Below are 26025 nucleotides of genomic sequence, written 5' to 3' on the forward strand. Positions count from 1 at the left end.
GACAAAAAAGTCGAAAATTCAAAAAATTTAGCCCATTGTTAGAACAGCAAAGAGGGAACACAAATGAAAGATTGACAGGACGCCAACAACAGCTGCGTTAACGTTACGAAAAATGACAACTGATGTCTAACAACAAATTTCACTCAGTGCAAAGTCTGAGGACATTAATGACAGTTTGCTGTACTTGTTGTAAAAATATAATAATCATCATTCAACATACACATTAACTACAACACAAATATTGCTTAGCTATAAAAACCTATTACGGATGATCCATTTTCTAATTTTCACACAACAAATCTCACTCAAATGACTCAATTGAAGTTGCCCAATTCTTTCTCGAGCAATTTCTTGACCTTCTCCTGCTCATGGTCCACAGTCCACAATGGCGGCAAATACTTCGGATTCATTGTTTCCAAAAAATGTTCCCGCCACATTCTCTCAAAAGCCAACAACTCCCCTTCCTCCTTCACCTTCCGAACAACTTCTCGCCCATGAGAAATAAAATCACAATTTTCACGTCTTGTTTCGAGTTCTGAAGCTTTAAGCAACATTTCTCGCGTAGGCTCGTCAGTCTTGAAATATTCCTTGACAGTAGCTAGCAGTTCGTTTCTTCTTCCTTCAGGAATCTTCTCTCCGGCGTAAACAAGCGCTTTAGCTGCAGATTTCACGTTCTTGAGTTCTGGGTCTTGCATCAGTCGTGCGACTTGTGCTGAGGCTGAAAGAAAAACCGATCGTGAACTTTTGGATATACCTTAGCGCTTTTCTTTCCAGCGTATCAGCGCAGCATACAGGGTTTTGCGCTTTCAAATTCCTCTGGCATCGTGAGGACGGGGTCTTAAATTCTTTCACTCGTGAGAGCGTTTTCATTATTCCATTTTTAGTGGGCGAAAACCCTGGATACGTGCGGACGGAAGCTCGTATAATCGCAAAAATAATACTACGTTTTCAAATTTTTCCGGCAACGTGTGGACAAGGATCGAAGAAATCTATACAGTATTTATCTTATTGAATGGTTTTAATTCAAATGGTTTGCGTTTTACCCGTGGTTCTACTTCGCGATTATGATTTAAAGAACACATTTGCGGTTTAGAAAATCAATATCTGGGCATGGCAATTCTATAACCGTAGATGTTATACCACATTTGATCATTTTCATGTGGAGTTGTTTGAAGACGGTGCCACACTATACACCATAATATTTAGCATTTGCAATTTGAACACCGTTTACTTGACCACAGTGTTCTGTTTTTAATCACAACCGTTTTGTAAATACAATATTAATACCTTGGTTACCTAAAGGCGCCTGATATTTCTCCGCTAGTTTTCTTCGCAATAAATCATCTTGGTAAGTTGAGATCATGTGGTCTGATGGGCATAGCAACAATACGTCATGAGAGTGGTGATCTTTCATGCAGACAGGAAAATGCTTTCTGTAATCATGAGGAATAATATTTTTCCTCATATAACTGTCATCTCTGCCACAAACAACACACATATTCTCTTTAAAAGTGAGGTAGTATTTGTGTTCCGGGTCAAATGGTCGTCCAGAGGGCTCAAAGTTTAAACGGATAGTATACGGCTCTTCTTTTACAACTTCAGCTAAAAATAAAAACAATACATCGTTTCTTCTCAGGCATAAAGAACGCATTGAATTGAAAAATTCTTAAATCACAGTTATTAATGCTTAAATCACATCTTGCCCTTGGTTATTGATATATGATTTAAAAATATAAATATAGAAAACATAGGGACTCCACCAGCCTTCTTCCAATAAAATTTTCTTTATCTATTCAATGCATAGATACTGTATGCAGTACATGTGGCAGTGTGGTGACTTCACAATTTCATCTTTGACTTGGTAGTTTATAATAACTTTGCCTCCTGTAGTTCTAATTGGCAGAGCCAGCTGAGTGCTAGAATTTATCAACATTTGATCTACATATGTCGGATACTTTACTTAAACAAACAAGTGCAATAAACTGCAGTTTTTCGCAAATCATAAGGTTAGATACCGTCAGTCTATTATACTACATTCGAGTGATGATAAGAAAGAGTAATGAGTGTTTGTATGCAGTACTGTACCTGACTCATCCCCAGTCGCTTTGGTGTTACGCAAACAAATAATTATAATTATAACTTTTCCTAGTCACTGATCTATAAATATCACTACTGATCAAAAATGTCCAACCACTGATCTATAAATGTCCAATTAAGGGACTGCGGAGGAGTCAGGTACTGTACATGATTAAATAAAGTTACTAAACTGAATAGACTTTCCACACAACAATCTAAGTATTAAACAAGTTCAAACTCTTTAACCAATAACCTTGTTTATTGATTAGCATGCAATTATCAACTTCTTGATTTCGTCATTTTTACCTTTCCCAACCACACTTTCCATATTAATAACAATAGTTTCATTACATCATAGTATTTTACCTGATATTTTTGGTATTACTAAAATATAATATGAAAGGTTGAGATTGTAATAAATTAACTTACCTAAATTTCTACAGAGATACCACTCGGCCTTTCTTTTATCACATGTGCTCAACATTTCACCATCAGGTGCCTCAATAACACAATTCTGATACAATGGTAACCGACGTGGTTTTAGTCCTGACACCTTATTGGATGTCTGCCCAGTCAAATTCTTTTGGCTCTTTGCACTACTCTCGTGCACTTTTGTGCCTTGCTTGTTCTTTGTTTTCATTTTATAAGGCACATCAGTAATTCCATGACAAAGGGGGGTAATGGAACTCCACAACTCATGAGACGAAAACAAATGTGTGTTTAATTCCAATCCTTTGAAACTTTGATATTGCGTGTAATTTTTTGTCTTTTTTGAGTTGTGCACTTTTTGCACCTGGCTGGCTTCTGCTTGCATTCCAAGAAAGGATCCCAATGAAAATGTTTGTATCTTTGATACCAAATTTGAAATCATCCCTTTCTCATGGCTAACAGAAGTTGTATTTTCAGGATCAATTTTATCACTCTGTGGATCACTTTCATCAGCAGATCTATCACTTTGGGTAATATTCCCCTGACTTGTAGACTCAGTGCTGATGCTATTTAAAGAAACCACACTATCTGTTCCTGTGGGATCTCTGTTACATGAAACCCCCTTTGAACTATTTTCGTCAATCTTCTTTGAACTTTCTTGGACATCACCTGATAGATCATGTGAATTCAATGGGCATTCTTCTTTTCTCAAAGAAACATCATCAGTTTCCAAATTTATACTTTCATCCTTTTCTTTTTCACCTGCTTCTACTCTATACTTCCGTTCTTTTAGTTTGGAGGCAGCAAGTTTAAAAAAGATCTGAATGGCAATAATTGCATCATTAGCAGCATACTCTATCTGACGTTCTGATAGCTGAGGTGCCTCCCAGTTGCTACATCTAATTCTCCAGTCTTTATCCATTGTCACACCAAGTATTTGCTGGGATAATGCTGATAAGCTCATTCCTTGTCTACAAAAATGATCAAAATAATTTGTTCAAATTTCTTATCAATATGCAATTGCCAAATTATAGCATTAGTTGCATATCAAATGCATTAAGAATGCTTTCAAATTTTTTTTATGTGGGACCAAAGGATTATCCTGTTTTTAAAATGTTCACCTACTTTCTCCCAAACATTTCTTTTTCATTATTTTATGAACCATCAATTCAAGTTCAGTTGACTAACTTGACTTCATACTTCATAATACTTATTGCTTACCTAATACCTCCATCAGCAACGCGATACTCAACATATCCATGACATCTCAGAGCTACATGTCGTAAATCCACACAACCTTGTATTACCAAACCATAACATGCGTTCAGTTTTTTAACATCTTCACTGATACCTACGCCTGTTTTCAAGATATTTCTATCTTCTAAAATTTCCTTAAGTTTGTCGGACAGCTTTGCTCCCATTTTACACAACCGTATTAGGAAACAAGTGCCATTCGGAAAAGCTATTTGAAGCAAAGCAACTGGACTTACAGAACTTTTATCGTTCTGTTCTTGACTTGCAGTAACCCACTCACAGTCCAATCCAAAAACAATTATTTCGTACAAATAATTGTCTATTTCTTCACAAAGTCTTGCGTTGCATGCATTTATATCATCAAATACGATAATACCAGAACTAAATTTTTTATTATCTACCATTTTGATGAAGGAAAAACAACTTAGGAAGCTACAAAACTACAAATGCAACAAAATGCAATACTTTTAGAAGCATTTAGAAGCCATTTTTAATTTGATGTACAGAAGATTCGGCGCAATTTTTGTCGCGAGCAAAATATCTGGGTAGCCATTAGTTGAACATTGAAAAAGGCTGGATATTTAAGCATTAAAACCAGTGATTCAGTGATTATTACTGTAAAAGCTGGATTAGGCAGGAGATTTAGCATAGATTATCATGTTTTTTTAGTGACCATGTTAATGCAAATTTATTAATAAATTTTTCAGCAGGCGGCATCTTGTAAGGCGATGTTTTCTTTCATCGCACGCCGCTGTGGTAAAACGACGCCATTTGTAACTCGCAAGACGCTTTATCGTATCTTTAGTACAAATATGACAAACAAAGTCGAAGAAATCATCGAATACTGGTTTGGACCAGGTCATGTACAGTGGTTCGGGGGCGGTGAGGCAGTGGACATTGAAATACGAGAAAAATACGGTGACCTAGTGGAGGCAGCTTTCGATGGCAAGTTGGAAGCGTGGAAGGATGAACCAAGGGCAAGTCTAGCCTTGATTATAGTCTGTGATCAGTTCTGTCGAGGTGTGCACAAGAAGACCGGGAAAATGACTGGTTTAGACCCGATTGCATTAGAGGTGGCTCATAAGTTTGTCGAGCAGAAGACACACAACCATCTGGATTTTTCCTTCCATCAACGTTGGTTTATATACATGCCGTTCGAACATAGCGAGGATCGAGCCAATCAGGAGCTATCCGTGAAGTTCTTTACGCAACTCCTGGCTGATGCGAAAACACCAGAAGAGAAGAAAACTGGGGAGATGTGTCTGCAGTACGCAAAGAATCACAAAGAAGTAATTGATAGATTTGGCCGCTACCCACAAAGAAATGCTAAATTAGGCCGAGAAAATACACCAGAAGAGGAAGAATTTCTAGCCAATTTACCATCCAAGTATAAATGGTAAAATACCGATTCACTTTCACTGAACTATCAGACTGGGCTATATACATTTTAAAACTGTATGTACTATATAGTTGTGCGTACAATTGCTACTGTGTTTTCATTAAAATTTCACAAAATGTATGATGCGTTCAACTATTCTCTGAATTTTAAATCACATATTTTGTAATTCATGTAAGCCGGCCTAAATAAACAATTTTATGGTGCACTATTAAAAGCCTGGCTCTGATTAGGTCCTCATCGGTTACATCCACCACACAAACGAGATTGTCCACCACAGTGCATCCACTGAGTGGTGGTGCTTACATCTTACATCCCAGTCGCTGCTGTCACATCCTCGTTCCCATATTTTCCGCGTACTGCGTGTGCATCGGTCATTGACTGTCAGCGACCAATCTCGTTCCCGGAGGTCCGAGCCCTATCACTGACCAGTTATAGGTCATAATGACCTACAAGAACTGGGCTCACAACACCTAGGGCGCTTCCCTTTATACGGTAAAAACGGCCAGATCCAGGCATTATAATACGCGTGTTTTTGACACACTTTGTGTCCTTGTAAAAGGCGAATGTGTCCTTGTAAATGGAAATTGGTGTAGTTAAAAATCATGCCTCATCGACAAAAATGTCTAATATAATTTTCATTTGACTATTTAAAATAATTATTGTTTCTATTATAAAGTATATGAAAACGCTTATATTATATTATTAAAAAAGGCTAGGGACTGACGGACCGTGCTTTGCATGGCTATGCTCTTTTTTATATGCTTGCATGCGTTGCAATTTCACGTTGTAATTTCCAAGATTAAGTGATTATTGAACCCAAAGACAATGTGTGTCCTTGTAAAAATTCCGTATTATAATGCCTGGCCGGCAGATCGGTCCAGTTGTGTTTCAGTATACAGACAGATTACTGGTATATTTGAGTGTTTTAAGAAATCTACATTCAAGTATTTCGATATTTACATCCGCCTAGTACGAAAAATGCATATTCACCACTATATTTTCAAAGAAATACTCTATTTCAATCCAAAATATGACCGGTCTGACCATTTTGGCCGCTTAATGGAAAGCGCCCCTAGTTCACCCTTGTCCAAAGAATTAGGATTCTCTTTTGTTCGAGGTGCACTAGAGTGCTCTAAGGCCGGCCAATAATACATTGCCGGCTGTCGGTAAATGATCAGAAACCGGCCATAACTCATTGGCAATGTTCTACGATCTATTGTCGGCGATCAAGGAAGTAGCCAATTTTGTTTAACACCAACAATAGACATTCAACTTGTTCTAGAGCGTCGAAGATAGCTTTTCATAGTCTTGTATCAACTCAAAATCTTTTATATTTTCTATGAAATATTTATTCATTCATTCAATATTCCAAAATATAAAAAGCTCTGCTTCTTACCAGCGCTATAGATCATGGCATGCGCATGCGTAGATTGCCATTACGTACATATAACAATATCGGCTCAACGGCGAATGCAAGTGATAGTGATCATGTTAGTACCATGGTATAATTCACATTTTATTTTCTTATGACAAGTATTCCTACATATATAAAATTCTAAATCTTTCATTTAAAACATTTACATCATCTATATTATATATTATATTATACAATTACCCACACTTCATGGTTTACCATAAAAAATTCTATGTAAACGAAAATCCAGATGACTTCAGTAAAATCTAAGCCCAGCATGATCTTGATAAAAACAACTTAAACAATTCCTTCCTATAGATAATATGTACATTGAAAAACACCAATACGACTCGTGACAAACACGACTCCTGAACGTCCAAGCTGGGGCCCAAGATTCATTTATTCACAATTAGAACAGACCAGCCTTTTTTCGTTGGTCAAGTTTCTTCCATTTCGGTAATTTATTAAATTCATCTTTGTTCATACTAAATACATCCTAAAATCAAGAAGAACAATATCAGATTAACGTATGCCAGTGAAGTGGCACTATAAGACAGAAGATTGACTTGCAAGCTACGGATATACTTGAAATGAGTATAAAAATATTTAAAAGGAACCTGAAATTCCTCATCAGATAAGTACATCTCCATTTTTAAAGGGTCAACGCCCTCCGGTAAAGGTCGAACTAACAGTTCAGCCAATGTATAACGGTCCCTACAACAAGACAGTGCGATGTGGAAATTAATAACGGATACTGAAGAAATTCGTACTTTGCCTAAATTAGCATTGAGGATAAAGATAAGAGTTATACCTAGATAACTTTGCAAGAAGTTCAGTCATGGATTCCTTTTTACCATCTACTTTTCCACTCTTGAAAAAAGAAAAACATTTTCAATCGACAATAGTTCTATTAAGCCTAGTTAATACGCCGCATTTTTTGTCGCTTCGAGTGCAATTCAAACAATGGATATTGATAGGTATGATAGTAGGATTTCTTACCTCAAAATTAATTCTCGTAACGTCAGGATGATCTTCCCAGAATGGAAAGAGTGCACGAAATTCAATTGGTTCTAAACCAGCATTGACCACATATGCTTTAGACATTTGACGACCCACAGCTAAAGTAGAAAGAGAAGTTTAAAATACCTTATCAAAACATATACCTTATACAAATACCTTATTATTTATAGGAATATCATTATTCTTCACATATTTGTATATTTAAGGAATAGATAAAATTTCGAGGTCTTGCATACAATTTGGTGAGAAAAAGAAGTGTGCATGATAAAAGTTCTGTTCAACTTTGTGATCCCAGCCCTGTCAAGAATATCTTGCTACTGATTCTGCATGGAAAATTGCATCCGCGGAGTCAAAATACAAAGAGTAATTATATTTATGTTCGCTCATGTTTGATTTCCTCCATTCATAGAGTGAAAGACACTTACAATCAGCATAAGATTGCACACTCTGCATGGCCAGTTTTCTATCTCTGTGCCACCGAAACTCTGCTGATCCTGTCGTGGTTGCAGACTCAGATTCTTCAGGATTACCTGGCCACCAGCCTTGCCAAAGATACATCTCGTGAACAACATCCACAAGGAATAATGCTGCAAAAATATCAGGCAATAATTAAATGTGCATTTGAAAAGCAATGATGGTCATACAATAGCCTAATCTATTGATATACAATTTGAATGCTTATATGTAGTCTCAATATTTTTCAACTAAGAAATAATTTTTCAAATTATAATACATTTGCGGGCTTACTTAGTCTATGACCCAGTCGTACATTAATAGGGACTGACAAGTGTCTAAATAATCTGCATCTCTTTGTTTGAAAACGTTTTTATTATAACTTTTTTATCGAATGAAGCACGGAGATAAAGCACACAGCTCGCCGGAAAAACAAAAATGATCACACAAAACGGTACCTGGTTGTGTTGCGTCATAAATATTTGCCTGTCTGAAAGGATATGGTGACACGTGTTCGCCTCGTGTTGAATTGAGAATCTCTCTCGCAAGAAATGGTCCTTCAGTACTAAGGAATGTGAATAACCTCACACGGTTGTCGCATTTGGTGGTTACTGTAAAGAGAAGTAGTTTTTGTTTTCACTGTTTTTTTTTGTAGAATTCAACATTAGATTTGCTCCATATATGTCGCCATGTTGGCCGGTTGATTTTTAGGAATAGTGCATATTAAATGACATATTTCAATGCTTCTGTACTTAAATTGCTACGATGGAGATAGAGGACAGTCCCAAAAAACAGGGAAAAAATAAGTTCGTCCCCTAAAGCAGCAGTAAACTACGTAATATGATAGAATATGACGTCACATGAAAATACTAAACAATCGCGACGTGATTAACAGATTTAATCTGAAAACCTGGTACAGTTTAAATTAAAGATATGTGAAGATTCTAGGATTGAGTAAAGCTGTAATACTGAACTTACCACCTTGCAAAGATCCATAGTCAGCCTTGCCATCCAAGGCCATCCAGAAAAGGTTTTCCTCGTGTCCTTCTTCCAGTTCAACTATGTCCACTTTCTTTATCTCAAAAATACTCTGAAACCTGAAAGTAATTATAACCTTGTTCATTGGTTCGCTCTTCTACCACTGATCTCAGTTATTAACTGTAATAATAATCAACAGAACAGTCAGAACTTTACCAAGTTGCCAATCTCTTGGCGCCTCTTAAGGCACCTTGCTTTTTCTCTTTAGTTGACTTAGCACCATGCCAAACACAAACACCGATTGCTTCATCAATAACCACAACAACGAAAGATGAACGGGATCTTAGATTCGAAGATCTATACACACGAAAGTATAAATGTCATAATTCGTAAATATAATATTTTCTACCTTAGTGTACCATACACTTTTCTGTCTTTCCATACCTGGCTTCAATTTGAGTTAAAGAGATTTCTCTTTCGTCCTCGTGATGTACACAGTACATAAAAACGTTATCTTCATCTGAAATTAATATGGCACAGATTGATATAATGCAAAAAAAATCACAAAAACGTAGTCAGACATACGTTCTTATTTACGTGTGGATAAATATATTTCTGCATTCAGTCCTATGCTTACCTATTGACTTGGCTTCGTCTAGTCTGAAAAATAGTACAAGTATTAGAAATTAAGCAATCATGTTTCAAACGAATACTTGAAATGATTAGAGTTCCAGTAAGAAAGTGTTTTGCCATTCATTGCGATAGATTCATTTATAGTATTTATTTCAACACGATACTTTTTACCTAATTAAACTACCCATACTTACTTGCCATGATGAACTATCATCTGACCATCAAACATATTAAGAAAACACGCAGACTCGAGTCCTTCATCAACCATAATCTAAATATAAATTGTTGCATAATGTTAATTTATTACTTGCCGTCTCGTCCCCAGTCGTCTTTAGTCTATTTAATCAGTACTATCGTCTTATTCAACTTTCCATCACTCTCTGAGCGTCCTGGACACTGCTCTCGAAATGTCAATAAAACTAACGCTTTACCCCCACCCACAGGATCCTACCTGAGGACTTTTATCCGAATCCAACTCGATGGTAGCCAGAGCTGATGTTCCCTTGCCACTCGCGGAGCAGTCCCTACCATGCCAGAAGAAATAAGCAATCTGATCACGTCCAGTTGTATCTCTTTTTGATTCTCCACCCTTCAATGAACGAATACCCGATGCTTTTACCGAGTAACTCCATCTGATAACATAACCTAAACGGAATTGAAAGATGTTAACATTTTAATGGGAAGACTCCAAAATGCCATGGCCTCAATCGTGATTGTCCGGGCGAGTACAAAGGAGTGAGGCCGAGAAACATTAATCATAGAATGACTGAAATGAAGAAATACTCCAATTTCTAATTGTGCACCAATTTTTTTTCGTGTATTAGTTCTAATTTTCCAAGGATTTCTTTCGACATTTGCTAACGTTTCTTTATTCTTCTTAAACGCGTTTACTCACTTTCCGCAGAGTAGAAGTGACCCCATTCTTTCTCCTCGAGTTGTCGTGATTCTTTCTCAGAACTGTGATAGACTGTGACAGAATTTGTAGTCACACTAAGACCTCGCCTCTCAATTTCATCATAACTTCCTCGGCCACGACCAACATTCACTCCTACAGAGCAAAATATCACCATCAATGACATTTTCAAAAATTATTAACAATAGAGATGGGAGATCGGTCTGTCAGTCTAACTGCTGAACTCGCGCGAGCCAGCAAGTAAACGGTTCACTGTGCTCGGTTAGTACAGGGTGCAGTGTCGTCTGTCAATACTGGGTTCAGTGTCGCGGTCGCAGCATTAACGCATTTAATCGTTTACCTTCTAGGATCAATTTGACTGGGGGAGGTTCTTCTCCCATCTTTGCACCATCATATGGAACCAGTTCTACTGCCTGATACTCTGATTTCTGTAAATTAAAAACGACAGATTACATAGTTGAGCATGTGCAAGCTTTATTCTCGACCCATTCTGTTCGGTTGTGAAACACCTATTCATGCTTTTTACAGAAAATTCTCACCTCTATTTTTGCAATTCTCTTTGCATATCCTTTACTGAGATTTTTATTCAGTAAATCTTTCTCTTTGTCTAACTTAATCTTCATTGCGACATCTGGCCAATCTAGGAACTTTTGCTCAAATAATATGGTCTCAGCACGCTCAGTCATTCGGCCGAACAAAGCCCATGATGGTCGTTTGAGCTGTCGAGATTTATCGTCATCCGTCGGCGTATTTGGAGTGATTGGATTTAGCGAGTTGTGAACTTCAAAAGCAGCTTTGTAAATTTCTTGGGCTAGGTCCACTGCCTTGGTTCTGGTAGCTTTGTCGCAAGTACGACCAAGCCAGGCGTAGACTTCAGTACCAAAGTCAAACACGAATGCCTACAGCATATAAAAGTACAATAGACATCTATTTATGCATCAAATGACCCAACCATGCAAGGCGGTTTTACGCCGTGTTCGTGACGCCATCTTTATTGGTACAAACTAACCAAAGTTCATGATTTGTAACGGATTATAGTTGAATTACGCACGGTTCCTACTTAGCTGAAGGGAGAATAGTTTGAGCAGAAATGCTAAATATGTCTAGAATACGGTCAGGATTTTACCTTGTTGGAATCAAGCATATTTATCTTCGGTATTTTCCCACAATATTCAGGCATTTTTTTCAATTTGACCGTGTCATTACTCGTGTCTACGGCATAAACAACGTTGCTGGAGACAACTGCTTTTTCATACTCGCTATCTTTGGGTACTTCTTTGCTGCCTACAAAAAGGTGGTACAAAATTGCTCGAATTCAATATCTTGCGAAAGCCTCTGTTCTACATTGAAGTGGTGTACACAGAAACCTGAATTTTTTGGAGGCCACCTGCAGGGTTCTACAAACCTTTCACATTCTTTTTGCCGCCTAAAATATTCCAAAATGTTCTCGTTAAACCAGTCCCAACATTCACTCCGCCATCTTTGATAATGGTGACCACAGTAGCATTGCAGTTTAACAGCTTATACTGAAGTATTTTGTTTGACAGCTCTGATGCCTGCAAAATATGTAGACTGCCAGCTTAATAAAAAAGAACATAATATAACGACCTTGAAACGTCGATTGTATTTATCATACCTTTGATTTTTTCATAACATTGGAATCTTTTCCATTCCAGACATGAAGATATTTATCTGTGACCAGTACGAAAGAATCTGTCGAGTTTAACGAGTCCACGCTGGGTTCGACTAAGCGTGTTTGCATGTGGCGATGACCTGTAATGGATGTAATGAATACAAGTTTGAAGAAATGAATAAATCGTATCTCGTTTCCAATTTAATTACTAGTTTTAGGCTCAGAAAAAAGCCCTGCGGAGGGAGGGGGTAGGCTAATAACAACTATACGTCCTTGACTTTAATATGCACGAAACGCGAGAACGAGGCCAACGACTGCTATTCCTAAGTATGCTTTCATGAATGAGGATGAAGGTTGTGTATTAATGAAACTAAGGCTGCTGGGTTGGCATCATTACAAGAGAGTGCTTTACCTTTCACTTGCAAGAGCATGACAGGTGCTGTGCCATCGTGTTCACCCTTCTCCTGACTGACGCCAGCTTTCGACTTCGACGTTTTCTTCAGTGTTATCTTTGAAACATCTTCTTTTGCTGACAATCCTGCTAAGGCATCCGCAGCAAACTTATTCAAGTCTTTCGATTCTAAAACAAATATACATTGACTTTGAAAAATCAGCCTGTGCATGTTTGCTCACCGTCCTATAATTTACTTTTGGTATCCTATACTTATCAAACTTTAGAGAGTTCCCATGAAGAATTCTCTATAACTTTGCTGTTCAATTTTCAACTTAATTTTATAGTTACTAGATGCACTTTGCTATCAAAAATTATGATCTTACGGCGATCTCCTGGTTCAATAGCCCGACCCAGTCTTCCAAACGCAGTTGGTTTAAGTGGTGCGTCTTCTTCATCTTCATCTTCATCATCCACGTCATTGAACGACTTTAGGAGAAAAAAATTAAATTTAAACGAGATAAATTAGAAAGAAGCAAACTTTGACAAAATATATTATGGTCGAGTAGTTCCTGAATCTCTGAAATGTTAAGCTTTTCCTCAATGCATGATATTCATCCCTCTTTTCCCCGCACCCTGATTAATGTTGCGTTGATGTCAGATGATGTATGGTTAGTTGTTAGCGATGGATGTATTTTCGTAGTAAAGTTTGTATCTTTTAAGGTGCACTGAATTTTACAAACAGAAGGTGTATTTTGAGATCGTTTAATGACAGCCCTGATCGTGCGGGCTACGAAAACGATATGTTAGGAAGACATGAACCCAGCACTTGAAAGACGTCTATAAGCTACGGCATGCAAATTATCCCACCATTTTTACTTCGCAATGGAAGTGTCCCCAAACTCACCTCAGTTCCAGTTTTTAAATCTTCACGTTGCTGAAGTTTTCTGACAGGATTTGATTTGGCTGCTCGTCTGTTTGCCGGCCGCACTTGACGACGAAAGTTTGAAAAATCACGCAGTCTAAATTAAAAAGAAAATTTCAAGGTATGGCATACTAAATAAGGAGCTGCATATTCACTTCTACCTTGGTCGACCTAATTCTATTTGCTCGTTGAAGTAGATTTCGAAGAACTTACTGTTTAACTTCGTTGGGATTGACCACGTCATCAAACGAGAATTCAGCCCTGAGATTAAACAGACACTGATTTTAGTTTCACATTTACTGTAATCCCGCCATTGCACAGAGCATGTAGATGGGATTTGTTGAATATGTGTATCAATCAATATATACCAAACATGCATATATATCAACAGTACACGGTACGTAGATGGATAAAGTTTACATTTTGTCGCATTCAAAATAAACTTTTAGTATATATGCAAAAAAAGTAGAAGATTGGTATGTATGTTTTGCAAAAAACTGCTTATTGCATCGGTAGGCATATTTTAAACCACTGAACTATTGGCATGTCGAGTATGATTTTTTTTCAAGTCTCAACGCAATGTTTTTTAGCTAATCAATTTCATTCGTGCATTGGACGCGACAAGGCCTTTGACATTACGACTTGGTTATGGTGCTTCTGTGCAATGGGATCATTAACTGCATAAAGCGGGTCTATTGTAATGGATATAAAATTGGAATATACCATTCTTATGTATTACGTTTTATCAGTTGTTCCAACATCTTTCTTGGTAGTCTCTTCTTTTTCCAACTGAACCTTCACTCCCTCCTTATCTTCAATATCCGTCTTCTCAGTACTTGCCCTAGTCTCCTCCGCATGCATGCCTCCTGCCAGATATTTTTTCGTTTCAGACTTGATGTCCTGAATATCTTTCAGTTCTCGTCGTTTGCAATTGGAATGTAGTAATTCCTTGATGAATTCAGCTACATTTAATTTTCTTGTTCTTTTCTGCCAACCTGCGGAGAAATCAGAAAGTTACTCTAGAATGGAAGCAACAGAACCAGGGGCCGGTTGTACGAAGGCTGGATCGCTAGCGCTATGCACCGAATAGTGTTTTTTTTTAGTGCTCGTTGTTTGCTATAACTTTGATTAAATCTTAGTATTCCTAAATCAAGGAACCTCTTTAATAATTGTTGATTCTTAAGATAAAATTTTATCGCTTTTCGAGCATTTTTAAAACGGTTAAAAAAATCACTATCCGGTGGATATCGCTAACCGGCTTTCATACAACCGGCCCCAGAAGTTTAATGCGTTACCAGCAGAGCGGCGAGGTCAAATGAGTATGAGAAGTTAATATTTGCAGATAAACTCGCCTAATAATGACAAATAATTGACATATTCCTTCTTTGCTCATCTCCTTACAACCACCTACCTGCTTACCTGGCTTGATAAGTATACTATTTATTCTGGACACTAACTATCAATTACCTTGTTTGACATTGCTCAGGATCACAGGGGGAGGTTTCTCGATATCCTTTGGAGGACTATCGCGCCCTGCTGTTGTATTCTCGTCATCATCCGGGGCGTTAACTTTCGTCTCGGCCCCAGGCTCTTTCCAAAACGATAATGCTCCTTTAATGCTTGCACCTTGCATTTCCTCCTCGATAGTCATAAACTGTTCGGCTTGTCGATTAACAGGTACCTTACTTTCATTCTCACCTGCCTCTGCCTTATCATTGCCCTCATTTAGGGTATTCTTATCAGGCCCGGATTTCGCTTTCGCTTTCGGAACGGTTTTCGGAAGAGTAATTGTTCGTGGTGCTGTTTCATCTCTTTCTTTGCAGGCGGCAATTTTGTCCTTAATAGAGGTTGATTTAGAAACCCTGTCCAAACTTTCCCGTTTGGGTTTAATTTTATTCTTCCCACCATCCATGAGATTTGCTCGAATGCTGTCAAGCTTAGTTTGTCCTGACGTATTTATATCTTTTGACGGTGATATACGTCCTTTGGCATCGCGCTTAGTCGAGGGTGTTTCAATTTTTCTACCATCCCGTTTTGTGGGCGAAGTTCTTCCAGTTGGTGTTGTCTCCTTACCTCGTCCGTTATCCCCTCTCGTGGGTGATATCCTACCACGATCTTTACTAGGCGAAACCCGACCAACAGTATCCCCTACAGTCGAGGATGACCTCGTCTTATCCTTTCTTGTACTTGATGAACTACTTGTATCATCCATTGTCTTACTACGGTCTTTTGTAGGCGAGACGCGGCCACTGGTTTTATCTTTACTTGGTGATACTCTACCACTTGTGGATCTAGGACGATCTTTAGTTGGCGATGTTCTATCACTATCCCCTTTTTTAGGTGATATTCGTCCAGTTTCCCCCTTTGTAGGTGAAGTCCTTCCTTGTTTAGTGACATCCTTGTTGGGCGAGATTCTACCATCAGTTGTCCCCTTGCTTGGAGATACTCTACCACCAGCCGGTTTTGATACTTTACTTGGTGTCTTTCTATCCTGTAAAATTAAATGAAGGTCTGAGCTATCTCTGTCATGATTTAGAGGAAGTTTCTATTTTAAGACAACCGTCTTATCGTCCATCATAAACCTTCGAATAAACCCTCTCCCTTCAGCCAAGAATATCAAAAAAATATCCTTTCTTTAAAAGTCAGAAGAGAAACATCATTTTCCAAAGTTACTACTCAAGAGATCTACCGGATTAGGACAAAAACATTTTCTAAACACTCCAGCATTTTATCTGATAATTATAATACAAACAAAAGAAAAACAACGTAAAGTCCTTCCTCGTCAGTCGTCAGATCTGCTTCGGTCAGATCCTTCTTGATTTTTTCTGAAAACACGTGTTGCTTTGCCGAATAGGGGCTTTTATAATATCGTATAGAGTTGCAAAAAACTACAAACTACACTTAAATTACCTTATTTTCCGCGACATGTTTTTCAGTTTCTTGCTTAAACGCTTCAAGTCTTCCTTTCAAGTTGATTTCTTTTAACTCCTCATCTTCCAGTAAATCATTTTGCTTCACAATTTCCCGTGGTTTAGTCTGTTCTTCGTGTGTTAACTGAATCCTCGTCTTAACGTCCACAGTTTTAGATATTTCCAACAGCTCTTCATCTGTCGTCTCGTCAAATGATCTAGTTCCTTCACCAGTTTTAATCTTCTTCTTTCCTGATTCTGCACTTTCTTTGTCACGTTCTTCGTACTGTTAAAACCATTAAACAAGAAGGTGAACTTTGGGATAATTGTTTAGATCAGCAAAACTCTCGTGAACAAAAAGCTTTTCGCAATAATTTGCTAATAAGACCACGACAAGAATCCAAGGTACTAACAGACATAATCACCACCCAAAAGACTCACCTGTTGAATAATCTTACTCTTTGTTTCACTCAGGCTTGCCAGTTCTTGCAACTCTGCTTCTTCATCAGCAGATTTCACTTCCTGTTTGGCACTTTCCCACGACTTCTCCTTTTGCGCATCACGTTCAGCGCAAGATGATATCAAATCTTTTAGACGACCACTTCCAGACAGCTCTTTTAGGTCTTCGGAAACCTCCGTTTCATTTTCGGCATCCTTTGGCTTTCCTTCCTTCTTAACTTCCTTCTTCCATGCTTCCGCACTTTCCTTGTCTTTTTCTTCGCATTCCTTGATACGGCTTTTCAGTATGTTTGACTTGGAGATTTCTCGTAGTTCGCTTTCAGCGTCTTCATCCAGTGATTTGTGTTTCTTTGGACCTTTTTTAACCTTAAGTAATATTTACGATGAATATCAAATGTTGAGAAGAATTCGGTGTTTTGTTCCTGGCATGTGTAGTAAATTAATAGAAAAAATAATGAGGGCAAAAGAAGGGGAAAGAGACCAACATGATTTCAACTAAACTTACCTCGCGTTTCCATGCATCAGCACTCTCTTGGTCATTTACCTCACAAGATTGAACAATATTCTTCAGCTCACGTTTTCTTGACAGCTCTCTTAACTCTTTCTCCGTTTCTTCATCAAACGACTTATGTTTTCGAGGCGTTTTCTTCACTTCTTTCTTCCATTGATCTGCACTCTCAACATCTCTTGTTTCACAACTCAGCATTTTGTTCTTTATTTTCCCCGTTCTTCCCAAGACTCTCAACTCTACTGCTCTGTCAAAGTCTGAAACGCCTTTCTTTTTTCGAACGTTTTTCTGCCAAGAACCATCACCGACTTTTAGTTTTCCAGCTTTGACATTCTTTGCGTCTTCATTTTTGACCTTTGTCCCTGTTTTTGCTGTACTTATATCACTTTTTAGGGAAGTCTTATCGATCTTTGTTTCACCCTCACTGGTCCTTATCCCTGAATCAGCACTCTTCTTTCTACCTCTTTCTACACCAGTCCTCTCGCCCAAACGATCATCTTTCGCGTCATAACTGTCGCTTTTCGTTCGTGAAACATTGCTCTTTGTTCGTAACTGACTTTCTTTCGCGTCGGTCTCGTCAGATTTCGCGATGAATTTAGTATTTCTCGGACTATCTGGCGACACGGCTTTTTCTGGTTCATTTGCGATTTCAGAGCTATCATTTGGTTTTTCCGCGGAATCGCGTGTGATACAATCTGCAATAGATTCTAAATGCGTACCTTCTTGCTTGGATGTAAGTTCAGTCAATCCTTCGGAGAGCGTATTCTCGTTTGCCTCGGCATCCGTTTCCGTGGGGGATTTGACTGCGTTATTTTCATCCACCAAATTCAATGGTATTTCTGGAACGTCGTCTAAGACAACAAGTTCTTGATCTGCCATCGATTCTTCATTTTCCTTAGCCTCGATTGAATTGTCAGGAAGTGCCTCTACTGGAATGGTTTCCAATGGTTCCAATGGTTCCAATGGGGTTTCTTCCAACAATTGTTCGCTTTTTCTCGTTTCGGATTCAGGTTCGTCATTGGAATTCACATATTTTTCTTCCAACAATTGTTCGCTCGTTCTCGTTTCGGATTCAAGCCCCTCAGTGGAAGGTACACCTTTTTCTTCCAACAACTGTTCGCTCTTTTTTGTTTCGGATTCAGGCCCCTCAGTGGAAAGCACACCTTTTTCTTCTAACAATTGTTCGCTATTTTTTGTTTTGATTTCAGGCCCCTCAGTGGAAGGTACACCTTTTTCTTCTAACACTTCAGTAGCTATCCTACGTTTTTCATCAACATCAGCTTGTTCACTCTGCTCATTATTTGAAGTTTGATAATCCTCGTTCAACTCCTCGCTCTTCATTTCATTAGCATTTACCACATTTTTAACTTCAGAATCATTCGACTCTAGTTCATCCACACTCCTAACCTCATCAATATCTTTCTCCTCGCTCATATTCTTCATTTCATCTTCAGCGGCTAAATCATCGACAGTCTTAACAGCTTCATTACGTTCCAAAGATGTATTTTCAACCTCTTCTTGTCCATTCTCAACTATAGGATCTTCAATAACTTTTTCTACCACGTTTTCAGTAACGTCGAGTTTATCCAGTTCTCCATTTTCAGTCAGTTTAGTTTCGTCTAACAACGCGTCTTTTTTCGAGTCCTTTTCCGTGTTTGCGCTCTCTCCAGGCTCCTCTCTTTCATTAGTTTTACCTTCTTCAACTGAAACGTCCTCTAGTCTACCAAGCCCATCACTACGACTTGAAATATACTCACTATCCCTCTTAGCTTGTTGATCATCAATATCTTTTTCACCCTCATTAACCCTTGAATCTTTGACATCATCTTGGCAATCCTTTGGCAAATCATTATCTTCTGTACCCTTTTTATCCCCAAAGGTTCTATGGCGATTTTCTATGTCGGACTTTGAGGCCTTGTCTACGTCGCCGTTCTCTGCGATGATCCTGTTTTGTGTATCATCATGTTCCTGATTCCTTTTTCTCCTTGCTTCTCGTCTCGCACGAGTACTCTTCAAAGCAGAATCTTCACTTTCTGCGTCATTCGCTAGTCGTGAGGCTCTTGTCGTCGTAGCACTCCGCGCAGAGCTCCCTTCCGAGGCTAGGTTTGAGCGAGGCGTTCTCTCCGATCGGGTATGTGTTGTTTCTGAAACTGTGGATGTTCTTTCTTCCACGCTCCTTTTTCTTGTCGTTGTAGTTCTTCTTGATGTAGTAGTATCTTCTGAGGTGTTCGTACTGCTACGTGTTGAGTGTGAATATGCATTATTTTCTCTTAGTCTACTCGTTCTTGTACTCCGCGTTGAAGTTACGTCGGAAACGTCTCCGTGTGATCGAGAGTAGCCTAAGAATGAGGAAAGAAGTGTGAGAGTAATCAATATAGCACTATGCTTTTATATCAGAAAGTTTGAGAATCTGGTTTAAGAAAGAACTTAATATATACATCTTCCAAAGTAGCTTTCCCAAAAGAAATCCCAGTCTCAAAGTTGTTTCGCAATATTTTGAACGCCACGCTTCCTGATTGCAAAAAATTGCGAGTTTGTGTTCAATACTTCAGTACTTAGCTTTGCAACTTGAGAAGTTAATTGATTTTGTAAGTAGCATGCTTATTATAATAATCCCAAATGTAGAAACGTGATTAGAAATCTTGTGGAAAAATCGAAAATCGCGCTGACTCATAAGGCCGGATTTTCACTGGCACTAGGAAGACTTCGGAGGCGAATTTATTCTTCTGTCGCAGTTGAGAGGTTTGAAACTAAACTAAAATGTCAATAGTAGAAAACCGGGTTAAAACTAAAGAGATATTGTTGAAATTACTACCAATGTTTGAGTTAAACTATCTTGCATTTGCAAGTTCTAAGACCAAAGACAAGTTTATCAGTTAACAAGCAAGACGAAACGCATAGGCATACTAACGTGTTCTGTCAGAGGCACTTGAAGAAGTATTTTCTCTCGCCGGCCTTCTCGATGCAGCAGTTGTTCTGTCTGTTTCTTCTCTGGTTCGTCTTGTCGAAGTTGGATCATCCTCAAGGATCTTTCTAATACGTTCTCGCCTTTGTCTCCTCTTCTCTTCTCGTTCCAGGCGCAGTGTTTCAATATCCATACTTTAAAATGAACTAAGATCACAGAAAATATAATCTTTTTTCTACAGTCCATCTACACTTTTCAATAACGGGGTTAGACTGGTCAGTGGGGTCAAATTCCTCGATGAAACAAAAATTACCTCGGTGTAGGACAAAGACTAGAATGTAAAAGGTCCATCAATTGAGAAGGGTATTAAAAGAGTTAAAACTTTTCTTAATGAGGAAATAGAATTCTGGTCTTATGGGAATTGCACGGATTTATTTAATACCATTTGAGTTGTGGATCCAGGATACGTCAGTGATCCATCATTTTAAAACGACATGAAATTCAAGACGATATTCTGTTCTTACGTGTGTCAAAGACAAAGTCAATTTACAAATTATAATTGTATATAAAGTTTCACAGCGACGGAAAAGTCGGTTTGCTGTTGGCGGTTAGTCGTAAACGCCGTAAAGTGCATTTTATACTTTTTTAAGGCTTTTATCTATATATATAATAATGGTTATTATTCGTGTGAGGTGTGAATACGTTTGCGCTTAACCACTTCGGTTTTGGGAATAAAAATTGAACACAAATTACACAATTGATCTGCCAGATACCCAATATTCCGCTTGATATCAATCTGTTCATATTTGGGGGTTATTATACGTTATTCTACTCGACCTGTTTCCGCGTTAATACGACAAGCCAAGTATGATTGTGTATTTAACTTGTGACATTCACCTATGCATTGAACGATTGCTATTTCTGGATTCTGAAAACGCTCGTGTTAAGTCTAGTGGTTCTACTGCAATACAAGCGCTCATGTTCATTTTCCCAGGGCTTATTTTAAAAGTAGCTTGTGCAATCAGTGGCAGATCCAGCGTGAAGACAAATTAAATTACTTCAGCACTGTTTTCAATTTAAGTAACTGATCAACAATACAATTCCTAACGAAATTCCAAAGAATGTTCGGAATCCACCTACGGGATTCTTTTAAAGTGTACAGCTGTATACTGAAAAGTTTTTATAGCGGAAGCGAGTTTTCGTACTATATTTTGATATTGGATTATTTATTTTGCTGCTGAATCTGCAGGGGCATTCCTTTGCACTAGCTTCAAGTTTCAGTAAATGTTTTGTGTTGTTTATGGGGAACTTGATATACCCCCTCCTGGGTGAATTAGTTCCTTTAAAACAATTGGCAACCCAAAATGGATAAAATACTGGTAATGTTAACATACAACACTTCATCATGTGTTTGTGATGCATACAGGCTAAATACAGGCTAAAAAAGGGCCTTTTGAATTAATTAGTCTATAATTTTGTTATTTTAAGTAACTGATAAAAGCAGAATTCTGCTTTATAGTGCTTTATAGCCTAGCAAACTATCTTTGCATTTCTATACCTCTGCATAGTATTTGGCATGCAAAACAGTGATTGATATAAAAAAACTGTTATTGAGAACTGAGACGGGATGTTGTATGACTTAAAAATCTCCATTTTCAGTTTCCTAATGGGAATATACTGACATGCTGGCCTAACCATACCCAAAATTTGTATTGCTTAGGATATTTAGCAACACAGACCTGGTATAATTCAAATGCAAAAAGATTTAAGATTTTCTATTAACTATTAAAATTAAAAGGGATGGAAAAATTGCACCTATGCTGTACCCAATAAAAGTCAGGACATTTGGTGTTTAAACCCATTGGCCCTGGGCTTCTCATAACCTTGAAGTTTAGAAATTAGAAGATTTAAGAGTCCTTCCTTTTGACATATTACTAGGTATGCTAAAAGCAACTCTTACCTGGAAGGAAGCCAGTGCAAGAACCAAAGCAATGTATTATTATAAGAGTTTCAAAATTCAAAGTGTTGTCCAGTAGCTGAAAAAATTAAGATTAGCTGTTAGTAGATTGAAGCTGGCCAATGTTGAAAATAACAGCAAAAAGTATACACTATTATTAATATATTTATACACCACAAATTTAGCACTTTGCTGTCATCATAAAGCTATAAAGATGAGAGAATTACAACACATATTAATTAACACATACACATCACCATTTTTGAAACAAAACCTACAGTGCATAACAAAGAGTTTAATTATTATGATAGCAAGAACTGGTAAGCAAACAAAAGGTCTGGTCAGCACATCTGTCTAATAAAGTAAAGCAGGTCAAGCTCAGCTACTTACTGTGAACTAATTACTGTATTGAAAAACATAACCAGAAAAATCTTGTCTTATGTACACAAATATCTGATGGATTATAACCTAATAGCATGGGACAAGAACTACATGGTAATAATTAACTGCTTCAGTGGTAATATGTCACAGCTGGGGATAAACCTGTACAATACAAATATATTGACAGGGGGATATCTGCGCAGTGATATAACCTCATATTTCACCTGTATTATGTATTATTTCTCCTACACATAGTGAACTGTCTCTAAAGTAGCCCAAATGCTTTTTATATCAGTATCTTTACCTCATTCAAGACTATAACACTCAACAGATAATTTATACAACACACATACTTGAAAATTTCTCAGTTGATAAGCAACCACTGACAACAACTCCGACGTTGAAGATGTCGTCTCGTTGATATCCCGATCTATCTAACTAATGAACACTAGTAGGATTTAAAACAGCCTATTGCCAATATTACTTGTATCACCAGAACACCTCCGAAAAAAGGCATTAGAAAATATTTCTAGCAAAACAAATCCATTGTTACTTGAACTAACATGTTTTATTTCGCTCACATTTCAATATCGTTCAGTATTGTCACAGAAAACATTGCTCAAGCGTATGTAAACATACGGATGAAGTATCGCAAATACTGTAGCTAATATAAAGTAGGAACAGTCGCATCATCAAATCAGAAATCGATTATTAAATCATAAGTATCATAATAGGAATTTGTTACATATATAATCATATTATACTCTAAATTTGTTACATTTATGTGAATTCCATCAACAATAAACGAATATTAGTAAACTATATTTGTACTCTCCAAAAAAGGCAAAATTGCGTAGCATAGGTCTAAGACAGACTATTTTCACAGAAAATGATGATGCTCAGAATGTGATGATGCACACAAAATAGAATAACAGTTTTTTTTAATCTAGACAAATTTTTCAATTCCCTGTTCCAAACACGTGAGATTTTTCTGTGCCTTTTTTTAAAGTCATCACAATAACGTATATAAGAATATGAGCAGCCATTTCTTTTGTAAATCTTTCCTGACAATTACACAAAGGCAAACACCGTTTTTATTATTGCTTCGACTAAGACAGATTACGGTTCAAATCCGTTTAATAAAGGAATATATAATGTAATATCAAACAGCTTCCTGGGTAAACAACTGCCCTAAAAATTTTCCTAAATGCTTTTTTTAATCATTCTTAGGGAATTAGAAAGCGTCAATAAGTTTCTTTAAGGCACAATTTGAAAGCATGGAATGTAATAATCATTACTTTGTAGCGATTACTGGCATAAAACGCACCCCATCGATGTAAACAAATTGAGCACAGCGAGAAACGCATATGGCTTTTCCCTGGCTATCCGATTTTCGCGCGATGTTGCTAAAAGTAAGTTAAACTTTCAAGACCTCCCTATACCTTATTAGATGTAGTAACAAACATTTTTAACTAATTCTATTGAAAGGAACAAGAACCTTTATATATCCGGGAAACAAATTAAATAATATTTCTCGTCTGAATTCGTAGACAATAGTGTAAATAGCTTGTTTAATAAATGCCGCTTTATATTGCTTAAAAATTATGATAAATACCTCCCATATCTTGCCGTTAAAAAATTGTCTAGATATTTGCGGTCACAGTAGATATTGGTCAATTCATAAACACGGTTTATAAACCGTATTGTAGGTATACTTTTATAGATCATGACAACTTTAATTAATTTAATATATATAGAAGTTTTAGTAAATGTTGACACAAATTTATCGGGTGGATAGTTCGTGCCACAATCCTCGTTAAATTTGAATTAAATTACTAACGCCGAGCGATAAATATTACAGTATATAGCCTAAACTCCTTCACAATACAACAAACTGTGATATATATTGAAGACTTTCACGGCAAGCTGTGAGATTAAACAACACTGCAGACTTAAAATACGACGTATAAACCTACCTCGTATACTTATTTGAAAGGGTGATCCTGTCGCTCGCCCGATAGGAAGAAAGCGATTCGTTTGGTTGGTTTTCACGTTATATTTATGCCAAACTCGCGTACTATGTTTGTGGCGGGCCCGCAGACAGCCTTTTTAAGACACGGGTCAAATGTCAGCAAAGAAACCACTATCGTTCTGCAATAAATGTACTGAATACAACACTCAACACTGCAGGCAATTTTATTCTCGCTGAAGACCGTGAAGTTTTGTGTTAAAAAAATAAACACGCGGGCGTGCCCACGCGTGGAAAACTGTACACGAACTTATTTCATGCAAGAGCATTGTGTGATGAGACAATTGCTTCTGCTTTTTACTGGAATGACCTTCTCAGGAATATTCGACTATGACAGCGCACAGAGCATTTCCGAAGGCCTGAATGACTGAATCTCCTCTTCCGCCCTCAAACGTTTTCCGCCACGCCTCGCGATTTAACCAATCAACTACAATTCCTCCCTTACCATTTTTCATTGCTGTGACAGTCAAATATATTATGAGAAAAAAACCTTGATTCGGACTGATATAAAAGATGGAGAACACTGGCACTGTCATAGGAACGAATAAACCGATTGACTGAAATGACTCAAACAGAGTCGATTGACTGAACCCATCCGTTTATCATTCGAACCCCATGCCCATGGTTGCCACGCCCTTTACTGCAGACAGCGGCGTAGATCTCGGACAGAGAAAAACTCTCCCGCACCTTCGTGTGTTCATGCGTCCACGATCAGAATCGTGCCATTTTGTCACACCTTAGTAGCTAAAAACATATGCCTTGAGTACCGGATATTCTTAGCTCCACGGGCTCCTCTGCCACTGACCTTAAGTACGCGGTTGACCGCATTATCACTGAAATGGGGAATTATTTGGAGTACCAAGACGTCGCATCCCGGCATTCCACTATCGCGGTTCACTCACATCTGTGATGTGCCTGATAATTTTGACATATTTACAAGAACCATTATTCAATGTCATGATGAACATTGCGAAAAGGTTTCTAATAATAAGAACGCCAATATTTTAATTATCATGACGCACCATTCGCAAGTGTGAGAGTGTTTTAATTGCCTAGATATACAGACGCTAAATTGTATCTGTGCGTGACCTGCTATGGTTAAAACATTTAGAAGAGAATTGTCAAAATTGTCATCCTAATTTTTAGTCTTTTAGCTTTTAACTGATCTATCCATGCTTATTAAATAGAAGTATTTAACAGCCTAATGTTCATAGCATCGTTTACAGCTCTGGTTTTTCAATCTAAAGCAAAAAAGAAATATAACCATTTAGTTAATATAGTTAGGTACAGTATCCACTACAAACCAGTATTGGTTGTTTGCAATGACATTAATGAGGAATTTCATATTTTTTTAATACT

The 26025-nt window shown here is 37.7% G+C and overlaps 3 protein-coding genes across 5 annotated transcripts; 1 reads left to right on the forward strand and 2 right to left on the reverse strand.

Moving 5' to 3' along the window:
- Positions 1–215: 215 nt before the first annotated feature.
- LOC114533539 (exonuclease 3'-5' domain-containing protein 2-like) lies at positions 216–4246 on the reverse strand. 2 transcript variants are annotated; one of them, XM_028555071.1, is made up of 4 exons: positions 3727–4246; positions 2506–3476; positions 1297–1602; positions 216–718 (listed from the first exon to the last, which is right to left on the reverse strand). In XM_028555071.1, exons 1-4 carry the CDS (start codon positions 4161–4163, stop codon positions 315–317), a joined length of 2118 nt encoding a protein of 705 aa, XP_028410872.1. In that variant the 5' UTR covers positions 4164–4246; the 3' UTR covers positions 216–314. The 2 variants fall into 2 exon arrangements, with proteins under 2 accessions (XP_028410872.1, XP_028410871.1); XM_028555070.1 differs by having other exon boundaries at positions 1288–1602.
- Positions 4247–4348: 102 nt separating this feature from the next.
- LOC114533540 lies at positions 4349–5278 on the forward strand. The gene has a single exon (XM_028555072.1). The coding sequence runs from the start codon at positions 4488–4490 to the stop codon at positions 5157–5159; it is 672 nt and encodes a 223-aa protein (XP_028410873.1). The 5' UTR covers positions 4349–4487; the 3' UTR covers positions 5160–5278.
- Positions 5279–6700: 1422 nt separating this feature from the next.
- LOC114533556 (supervillin-like) lies at positions 6701–25902 on the reverse strand. 2 transcript variants are annotated; one of them, XM_028555088.1, is made up of 30 exons: positions 24614–25902; positions 22260–22335; positions 20306–20505; positions 17392–19733; positions 16869–17252; positions 16429–16713; positions 14986–16009; positions 14258–14513; positions 13732–13779; positions 13501–13615; positions 12980–13082; positions 12615–12782; positions 12206–12342; positions 11975–12125; positions 11696–11853; positions 11109–11468; positions 10910–10997; positions 10552–10704; positions 10108–10301; positions 9851–9927; positions 9661–9683; positions 9468–9543; positions 9240–9380; positions 9024–9142; positions 8504–8656; positions 8018–8179; positions 7572–7690; positions 7384–7442; positions 7190–7286; positions 6701–7068 (listed from the first exon to the last, which is right to left on the reverse strand). In XM_028555088.1, exons 3-30 carry the CDS (start codon positions 20490–20492, stop codon positions 6982–6984), a joined length of 7266 nt encoding a protein of 2421 aa, XP_028410889.1. In that variant the 5' UTR covers positions 20493–20505; positions 22260–22335; positions 24614–25902; the 3' UTR covers positions 6701–6981. The 2 variants fall into 2 exon arrangements, with proteins under 2 accessions (XP_028410889.1, XP_028410890.1); XM_028555089.1 differs by lacking the exon at positions 24614–25902 and adding an exon at positions 22991–23767.
- Positions 25903–26025: the final 123 nt, after the last annotated feature.

Source organism: Dendronephthya gigantea, unplaced genomic scaffold (genome assembly GCF_004324835.1).
Source record: "Dendronephthya gigantea isolate DGI-Jeju-01 unplaced genomic scaffold, DenGig_1.0 000092F, whole genome shotgun sequence".
NCBI lineage: Eukaryota > Metazoa > Cnidaria > Anthozoa > Malacalcyonacea > Nephtheidae > Dendronephthya > Dendronephthya gigantea.